The sequence below is a fragment of the Polistes dominula genome, unplaced genomic scaffold, assembly GCF_049000335.1.
Source record: "Polistes dominula isolate Pdom_NZ unplaced genomic scaffold, Pdom_raw_medaka contig_373, whole genome shotgun sequence".
Classification (NCBI taxonomy): Eukaryota; Metazoa; Arthropoda; class Insecta; order Hymenoptera; family Vespidae; genus Polistes; species Polistes dominula.
In genome coordinates this window covers 5,720,060-5,730,608 of record NW_028300899.1, presented here as the reverse complement: position 1 = coordinate 5,730,608, position 10,549 = coordinate 5,720,060, and the positions used below count along the sequence as shown (strand labels likewise).

Below are 10,549 nucleotides of genomic sequence, written 5' to 3'. Positions count from 1 at the left end.
TTTTTTATTTGCTGGATTTGATAACATTAATACAAAGTGTGATTTGAAGTCTTGTAAGATTATTATTCTATGCTTGTAATATCCAAAAATATGGCGCCCGTGTGAAGGACGCTCAATCGAGAATACGGTTCATTAGAGGATTTATAGAAGTAAAGTAAAACAATAATTAGAAAGAAATGAGTAATCTTTCACCATTTGGTGGTGGAAAGAATCCACCTTGGGTTCGTAATGCTGGTAAGACAATATTACGTATTAATATTAAATGGAAAAGTTGCATGTCGTTCCGTGTGCAGAAAACAATGTTGCCAAATTTGTGTTAAAATTTATATAAGTTGAACAAAACTTTTTTCATTATATATTACTTACAATATAATATAATGAATAAATCATGTATATTTATAAATAAGATAATGTCATTTTATTGATATGCTGTATATTTTATTAATATTTGGAAATAATTATTCTGGATTTACATGCATTGTGTGTGTGTGTGTGTGCGCGCGAGCGCACTTGTGTGTGTGACGTGTACGCGAGTGGGCGGGCGATGTATGAAATAATGTTAAAATCTATACAAATAAATAGAATCATTATTTTATTACAATAATAATAATATTCTATTTTTAAAGCTTATTCTTGATACCTCTTGCATTAATTAAATACTACTTTAATTTTGATAGTATACAGCACTGTATTTAATTGTACAACTTGTACTTTGTTTCATTAAGTAGAAAATACATTAGTCATTTGATTATATAATTTATATTATATTTGATTTTTTTGTATTTGCATTTATAGGACAAGGAATTCAAAATATTCAACAGCAAATGTTAGGTCAAGCAATGGGTACTATTGGGGGACAACCTATGGTTCAATATCAACAACAAACACAACAAGTCTATCAACAAAGCTTGGGTTTACAACAGGTCAATGAAACATGTTATATTATTATCAATTAACAACATTAAATTTATAATTGTTTTTTCTTTTTCTACAGCCTAATATAACAATGGCTTCAATGGCTACTCTTGGTACTAATTTACCATCTGGAATAGCTGGACAATTGTATCCACAAGTTGCTACTGTTTCTTATCCGACTCCAAGAGCTTTAAATACAAATGCATTTCAACAATCTGTAGCTGGTGTACCTCAACAAGTACAACAAAATGTACCTTCATCATCACCAAAACAAAGAGTCTTTACAGGAACAGTTACTAAAGTACATGATAATTTTGGTTTTGTTGATGAAGATGTATTCTTTCAAACAAGGTGAGTAAAATGGAACTGATCAATTATAAATGTTCCAGGTAAATCATATAATTTCAATTTGTATTATTTAATGGAGAAAATTGCAAGAATATTTAATCTGTTCAGTGTTGAAACATTAAAATACAGCCATGTTGTTAATTTGTTAAATTCACTTCTAATCATTTGTATTTCAGTGCTTGCGTAAAAGGTTCTAATCCAATAGTAGGAGATCGTGTACTCGTAGAAGCATCTTACAATCCTTCCATGCCATTTAAATGGAATGCTACAAGAATACAAGTATTACCTATGGTAAATAATAATAACAATACTAATACACAACAGACAAATCAAGGTAATCGACAACAACAACAAGCTAATCGGCCATCAGGAACTTATAACGCTGTACCTCCTCCTACAGAAAATACAAATAATAGGTAAGATTGATTTAATAATTAAAATTTGTCAGAAACATTGAAAAAACTACACCATTGACCATATTTAATAATAGTTTTTCTGTATTTAAATTTTGAAAAATAATTTTATGATTAAAAGGTTTTCAACTACTACAACAAATACAAATATAGCTAGTAACCGTAATAAAGTTGGGAGAGTTAGGGAGAGATCACCGCGTGAACGTAGGAATGAAGAGGAAGAGATTGAAAGAAAACGACGTCGAGAAGAAAGAATTAGAGAACGTGAAAAAAAAGAAGAACGTAGTCCATCAAGAACTAGAAGAAGTAAATCTCCTAGACCTCGTAGACGTACCAGGGTAGTGCCACGATATATGGTTCAAATACCAAAAATCGCTCTTGATTTGTTAGTAATCTTTACGTTGTCATTTTCAACATTAACGAGTTTATAATTTTGATTAATCTTAAGTGATATTATTTGATATTATTTACAGACCTGAAGCCGATGTTCTTGAAATAAGAAGACGCTATCAAAATATGTATATTCCTAGTGATTTCTTTTCGACTAACTTCAGATGGGTTGATGCTTTCCCACCACATATGCCATTCACTTTAAACAAACCTTGCTCTTTTCATGTTATGCACAAGGATGTAGATCCATATGTAGAAAATACTGCAGTACTAGAGCCTTCTGATGCCGATTACCTCTTTTCTGCAAAGGTTCGTTAAATTATACAAATGAATTAATTAACAGTTCATTTTTCTTATATTTTATTAACTTAGGTTATGCTGATATCAATGCCTGCCATGGAAGAAATTTATAAAAGATGTTGCGGAGTCTCAGAGGACAGAGACCCAGATCGTGACTATATACATCCCACACGCCTTATAAACTTTTTAGTAGGCTTACGAGGTAAAAATGAAACAATGGCTATTGGTGGACCATGGAGTCCTTCCTTGGATGGGCCAAATCCCGAAAAGGATCCTTCGGTATTGATCAGAACGGCTGTCAGAACCTGTAAAGCACTTACAGGGATAGATTTGTCCAGCTGCACTCAGTGGTACGATTTTGCAAATATTGGTATTCTTTTATGTAACGTACGTTTAAATTACAATTACAGATTTTTTTTTTTCATTCTATTTTTTCTTCAAGTTTTATTTTTTTTTATTCATTTTTTGTTGTTGTTTAAATCAAAGCTCCCTCGTTGAGCAATGTGATGTTTACAAATTTTTCTGCCCGTTATAATGCACCATTCAAAAATTCAATTATTGAATTTTCATAAGCCATTATTATGGTAAATTTCGATTGAAATTTCTTTTAATAATCAGTGTCATGTTGCATTCTTATGACCTCAAACTTGTATAGTTCGCAAAATTACATTGTACATAGTTTTCTTGAGAGACAAGCTACTAAAGTTTAAATAGCATGGCGTAGCATTAAGATGCGTCTACGACAGGGTATACCGTTCGTGATTGAAACAAAAAAAAAGAAAGGAAATGTAGATTTTAATAAGTTTCTCACTTGATAAACTAAGATTGTAGCTAAATCTCTACATAGGAGGTACGTATTTATTTTATGCACGACCAACCAACGAAGATTGCTGTGCACTGGATCCTGTTTCAAGCACCACAACGATGAAATACGAGCAGTCGCGGCAGACAAATCATCACTATTGTTCAATTACTGTTGTGAATCTACTCATTTGTGCTTTCTCAAAATGGTCTACGTTGTACGCTGTGCGTGGCTTTGTATGCAGTGCGTGGGCTTAACGAACAAGCGAACGATCACTTAGCATATAAGGCAAGGCTAAGCAGCATTAATCTGAGTTGACGTTTGGGTATTGTTTTTCCTTGCGGCACAGGTATCGCTTCCTGGAACTCTACTACAGACGTGCAGAAACGACCCACAAGTCAGGGCGAGTGGTGCCCTCGCGCGTTGAAACCGTGATACTATTTCTCCCAGATGTATGGAGCTGTGTGCCTACCAGATTGGAGTGGGATGGGCTACAACTCAACTATAAGAAACAACTGGAACGAAAATTGCTGCGTGCTGCCTCTAACCCCGACGATTTGGATGCTGCCAATGACACTGATGAGGCTGCCGTCGCTGATCAAAAGGCACTGCCAACATCATCCCATAATATTTTTACCTTTTTATTACCTTATTATGTATACATGCAGCTGTTTCCTACTACTAAACTGAATTTTCAGTAGGCGATAATTGCCCATCGATCCAACTTATATTAAAATTTTTTTTCTTTACTATTACTTTCTCTACTTAGGAATTTTTTTAAACAATTAGCTTTATTCAGCAAGAGATTTATCATAGAGATAAATTTTATACATCAAAAAAGGGAATATATTAAGATGTTAGTAGTTTTACGTTATAATACTTTTTAGTTTAGTTCCTTATTAACATTTGGTATTGTTGTTCATAGTAAAATATATCCATAAACAAAGATATTATTTAACTATAATATTAATTTAGGAGTCAATTTTTAAATAGAATTAGTAGCACATAACAGTTTGTAGTAGTTCTCTTAAAATTTTATCATTATCAAATAATTATATTAGATATCAGGTGTAAAAATGATCGATGGGTAATATATTGCAAATTCTCCCTTAGCCATTGGCAGTTTCATTGCATTAACAAGAGACGCAAGCAAGCCTAGCTCGGAGAAGAGCACAGCTGAGCCATTCCCATTCCTGATACCACCTTCACCTCTATCATTGATAAATTATTCATTCATTTCATTTGCTCATCGTTATATACTACTACATTACTGGTAATATCCATAACCTATCAACGACACAGACACCAGAGCCAGGACACTATGAGAATTTAGCAGTTATTTAAGTCATACTTGAGGGACATCGTGAATGAAGAAAGGTGTATCATTACTATGTGAGAGAATGATTAAAGAGAAGAATGGCGAAAGAATGAAGAGGGAGTGGTTTCGTTTCGTTATAGGGGCTGCTTCTGTTTTGTAGATTCCTATTAATCTTTTTTACTTCTGCAAGCTAATCAAGTTTTTCTGTTTTCAGGATGAAATGGCACCAGAAAAGAAAGATCCAACCCATTATTCTCAGTTGGACCCAAAATCTATGAATGTATGTGTTATTATTTTATAAAATTATTATTATACTTAACATATTGTGGACCACTGATGAAATATATAATAGTATCATTTAGTAGGTGATTTTTAGGAATATTTGTCTTGAAAATTAAACATGCTATTAATACGTATTTTTTGACTCTAGTGGTCAACACTTGATTACTGTAGTAAGTTTAACGAAAAGATGATCAGTCCACAATGTGTTAATATTTACTCATTAATATATATATACATATATTTATATGTATTTATATTACTTGATAAAGGTGAATGATTTACGTCAAGAATTGGTTGCACGAAATTTAAGCTCTAAGGGGCTAAAATCGCAATTGCTTGCACGTCTTTTAAAAGCCATCAAATTAGAACAGGCTAAAGAAGAAGGCCGCCAAGATGACGTAGAAGATAATGAAGATACATCACCACCTCCAAAAGAGGATGACGAAAAGAAATTCAAGGAAAATAAAGATGTAAAGGTCGAACATAAATAATGTGTATATATATATATATATATATATGCATATATATACACATAATATATTGGAAGTATTTAAGATTAAGATAGATATATAGATAATATTACATAATATAATTAATATTGAATGATATTTAAGTGTTAGTATGTACGTTAATTTACAGCATGACGAAGATAAAAGAAAACTATACGAACGTGAACGAGCCATACTTGAGAAAAGATATACACTACCAGAATCTTCTCACATTATTGTTCATCCATCTAGATCAGCAAAAAATGGAAAATTTGATTGTACAGTTATGTCATTGAGTGTTTTACTCGACTACAGACCAGAAGACACGAAGGTACATATAAGTCCTTTATTTATTAACACTAGATATATAACCATTTTTTATTTCTACCACACTAGTCAAAATGACTGGTTTATACAAAAAAATGCTTTTTGAGGCTTTCAGTCTTTATTTATTCTTAAAAAATAACAAAAAATGTTTAACAATAATAATTTTAATAGATGGATTTATATAAACATTTTTAAATAACAAAACGCTTAATAATTTATAGAAATCAAATGTTACATGAAGTAGAAATTTTGAATTAAAATGGCCCGACCAGTCAAAATGACTGGTCTGGTTATATCTAGTGTTATTAAATCAATTAATTCTACAAACTAAAAAGTAGACAAAATTAATATAAAATTACATGTTAACTGTGAATTAAAATCATATTTATACTTTTGATATATTATTTTTTAATTAATTTGAAATAATTTATATTTTTCTAGGAACATTCGTTCGAAGTGTCTTTATTTGCCGAATTATTTAATGAAATGTTAATGCGTGATTTTGGTTTTCGCATATATCGATCATTATGCAACTTGCCTGAAAGACCTAAAGAAAAAGATGAAGATAAAAAAAAGGATAAAAAGGATGATAAAAGGGAGGAGAAAAAAGATGATAGAAGACGTGAAGATGATAGAAAATGTAATAATAAGAAAGAGGAAAGGAGAGATGACAAAAAAAGGGAAGGTAGTAAAGATAAAAAAGATGATAAAGAAGCAAAGAATAAAACTGATGATAAAGATCGAGACAAAGAAAAGAATGATGATGAAGATGATGATGATTTCGAGGAATCTGAGGTATTTTTTAACACTTTCTGATTCATTGATTTGTTATCTTAATCTTTATTCATAATAATATAAGAATTATCTTTTGTAGGATGACGATTCGGTTAAAGATGGTAAAAAAGATAAAGACAAAGATGGAAAAAAGAGAAAAACAAAACTCTACACATATGATCCATATTTACTTTTATCTTTTGTATATTTTGATCAAACACATTGTGGATACATATTTGATAAAGATATTGAAGAACTTATTTATACATTGGGATTGAATTTGTCACGAGCACAAGTACGTAAATTAGTACAGAAAGTGGTTACCAGAGATTCCTTGCATTATCGAAAATTAACTGATAAAGCTAAAGATGATAATGGAAAAGATGAAAAAGATGCAGATAAAAGTGACAATGGAAAGACTCAGAATGAAGAAGATTTATTACGTTCATTGGCTCTTGGTAATTTTAATTATCTTTTAAACTATTTTGTGTTTAATATATTGCAGTTTGTATTAAAAGAATTATTTTGTTTTTAGGTAACAAAAAATTATTACCTGTGTTTGTATCAAGTGGACCACCTTCTAAACGTGCTAGAAGAGATGATAAATCAACAGGAATAACTGAAGAAGAATCGATACCAGAAGGATTTGTTTTATACAAAGGTTCTTTATTAGACGTTGAGAAATTAATTGGTCAATTAAAAAGATCTGAAAAAGCACGTGTAGATACTGAAAATCGTATGATAGAATTGCAAAATGAATTAGGAATTGTTAATGAAAAATCAGCAAAACAAGGAAACAATTTAAAAGGTTTATCCGAAGATTTAAAGATTTACAAAGATAAATTAAGATGTACAGATGAAAAACTTAAGAAAGTATCGGTAAGTTATTTTTAAATTGAATAATTTAAACAAATGAAATAGTATTATATACACAACGCTGGTGACTACTTTAAAGGACAGTAACAGCAGCAAACATATAACTCTTTTGTATCGGTTGTGAATAAATAGTTGCCACTATTTAAGTTCCAACCTACGTATATATTATTTAATAATATTTATCATTTTTTTTACAGACTGAATGTAATAGTTATTTAACTGCAGTAAAAAATATGTATCATATAGCTTCTAAAATGATGCAGGGTGACAACAAAAAGGTAGAAGTTGTAGAAATACAAGATGAAAAAATTGTAGCTGAAGTTAATGGCTCTGAGATAGAAAATAAATGCAAAATTGATACACGATGGGGTGATAGTAAAAGTGTTGTAAAAGAAGAAATTGAAAAGGATAATAGAAAATGTGACAATAAAATTTCTAATAGAAAAGAAATTATGGAAAGCGACAAAGAGAAGAAATAAAATGGATATTGTTATTAATAATGATATACATAAAATACACATTGGGACAATTTCATAATAAAGTATGATTGTGTTCAACATTATTAGAGAACAACTCTATAATATTAGAATTTAACTTTTCACATGTGAAAGTCAGTGGATAAAAATTCAATTTCATAAAAATTTTGCATAAAAATGGCAAAATATAGGAAAAATTCTTGTTATACTAAACGACTGATATATAATTAATCAAATGTTTAGTGATTAAAATAATAACAAATGTAAAACTTATTTATTATTATTATTATTACTTTTTTTTCTATGGAAACTATTGACTTTTATTTAAAAAATAAATTCTTCAATATATTAAATGGAAATTTGATCTACCATAAAGTGCCAGGTGATAATATATAAATAATTTTGATTAACATTTGTATTTCATTTTACATATATCTCTATACAGTGCTTTTTTTTTTTTTTTGTAAAAAAAAAAAGAGAAGGTGCCAGAATTCACTATATGTCAAAAGTTTTCATTAAAGAAAATTATATTTTAATATCATTTAAATCTAAAAATACTGTAAAAAGAAAGGTATATTACAAAAGTATTAAATTTTTGACGCAATATGCGATAATTGATGCAATAATAATATGTTATATAATCTTTATATTTTTATACTTATACACCGCACTTTATGTTTTTTTTTTTAATGTAGTAGCTAATTAACTTGGTATTCTTTGCATAGTTTCTTTCTTGGTACATAATTATTACAATAATTTTTGATTTTTGTACATGTAACATATTAACATTGTTTTCTAAAAATGGCATATGTGTATAAATCATATATTTATTAAGTTATATATATATATATATATATATATATATATATATATATATATATATATAACATAATAAACATAATAAATAAAAAAAATCGATTAACTGGCTTTTACATTACCAATGAAATTATGTATATTATAGTTATATACAATTAGTAATGTAATTTAAACATTATGCATCGTCGAGCACGTCAATTGTATATATATAAAAAAAAAAAAATGAAAAAAATCTGACATCTAAATTTTTATAAATCAGCTGTATGCGTGATTTAACCTTGAATTCATAAGTGTGAGTGTGAAAATTGAATTAATTATATAACAAAAGACATAATAATTCATATTTCATCTTTGTACGTGATTTTTACTATTTAACTTAACAACACTTTATTCTTTTTTTCGTGTAGTTTAAGTTTTTTAGTCCTATGAAAAAATCATACCGTAATAGAAATTGATATTATACGAATCATTTACATAATACATACAATACTATTATTAGCTTAATGAATATCTATTCAAACTGTATTTGCCCAAAGCACATAATGAACACCACATATAACTGTAGTATTTTGTACATAACTGTTTTATTTGGAAAATTTGTAATACGAAAGTAGCAAATGAATACTATGAATTGAAATCAAATTGCATAGAAAGAAAAATAAATTATAATCAAACAGTGAACTGGAGTATATAATAAAAATTATTAAGTGTAAGTAATGAATAAACGCTAGTAAAAAAAATATAAAAAAATTAAATAAGTAAACAATTTTCCATATATTTCATTTTTCTTTCTATATATATTATACTTTTCTTAAGATAATTTTCTTATATCTTTACTTGTATTTTAGAAATACAAAGAATAGAAACAGATATTAAGTATATGCATCTAAGTAAGAAAGAAAAATATGTTTTAAGAACATACCTGTATTTACAACTATGAATGTAAACGTATTAAAAAATGTACAAATTAAAAATAAATTGATTAATAGTATTAAAGTATGAATTTATTATTTTCTCCTTATAATATATCTGTAATGATACTTTGTAATGAAAAATCTAAACTATTGATTTAATAAATTTTTAAAAATTAATTTAGTAATTTCTGTACGGAAATTTTTTCGAACGATGGAAAAAATAAACTGTCTTTTTATATATTGATATAGATTAATATAAGAATGAAATAATTATGAGGATTTCATTTTATATAAAAATTGCAAATGCAACAGCCTTACTTCATGAGAACAAAAAATATTTCTATGTATGGTTTACATACAGAATGTATAGATGCCACATCACGTGTAAAAAACTTGTCAACACTTGTCAAAACACTTGTCACAACACTTATCATACATGTATATTTATTATATAATTTAGATAAAACAACAATTATGATAAAGAAAACGCATTATGAAAATAGACTTGAGACTGACCGACCACATACATTCCTGTTATGACGGCTGACGGTCGAATGGCCGTCTCGTTGCTGGTAGTGCGCATGTGCTCATGTGCGCATGCTCCCAATGGTGGCGCCTTAGTCATCTCGATCGGAACGCGCCTGGCGACGAGAATCAATACTCGGCGAACAGTGCAGCCACAAGATGTCTCCTATAGTTCTCTCGGCATAGGGATCCTGTAGGAGGGATGCGCCATGTACATTGCTGGGGGACCGGAACTCGATTTTGCGCGCGAATGATTCAAACATTGAAATAATTATGAAATAATTAATTGCATCAAATACAGAAAAAAATGAACCATATTTAATGATAATTAAAAAATTTATATTAATATAGAATAGGTTACACCAAAAAATTATTATAAATTCAAAAAGAAAGATTTATGGGAAATCCAATGACCGCGGGCCGAATGGCTAGTTACTGACTTCTACAGGGTCTCTATCTCGACACAGCAAATAGATCGATTAGAACGGTCCAACTATCAATGCTACCAACTTTAATGATTGATATAATATTACTATTACAGAATACTATATAATATTTTATATTTCAACGTTAAATATGAATAAT

General features: G+C 29.1%; 1 protein-coding gene across 2 annotated transcripts; it reads left to right on the top strand.

Annotated features, from left to right (window-relative positions):
* On the top strand, positions 1–9,521 carry LOC107074157 (cell division cycle and apoptosis regulator protein 1). 2 transcript variants are annotated; one of them, XM_015335323.2, is made up of 15 exons: positions 1–234; positions 796–923; positions 995–1,266; positions 1,440–1,679; positions 1,798–2,061; positions 2,150–2,375; positions 2,439–2,716; positions 3,518–3,773; positions 4,701–4,766; positions 5,038–5,238; positions 5,408–5,587; positions 6,025–6,378; positions 6,458–6,815; positions 6,893–7,236; positions 7,431–9,521. In XM_015335323.2, the coding sequence occupies exons 1-15, from the start codon at positions 177–179 to the stop codon at positions 7,710–7,712; spliced, it is 3,507 nt and encodes a 1,168-aa protein (XP_015190809.2). In that variant the 5' UTR covers positions 1–176; the 3' UTR covers positions 7,713–9,521. The 2 variants fall into 2 exon arrangements, with proteins under 2 accessions (XP_015190809.2, XP_089034697.1); XM_089178571.1 differs by having other exon boundaries at positions 5,038–5,244.
* Positions 9,522–10,549: the final 1,028 nt, after the last annotated feature.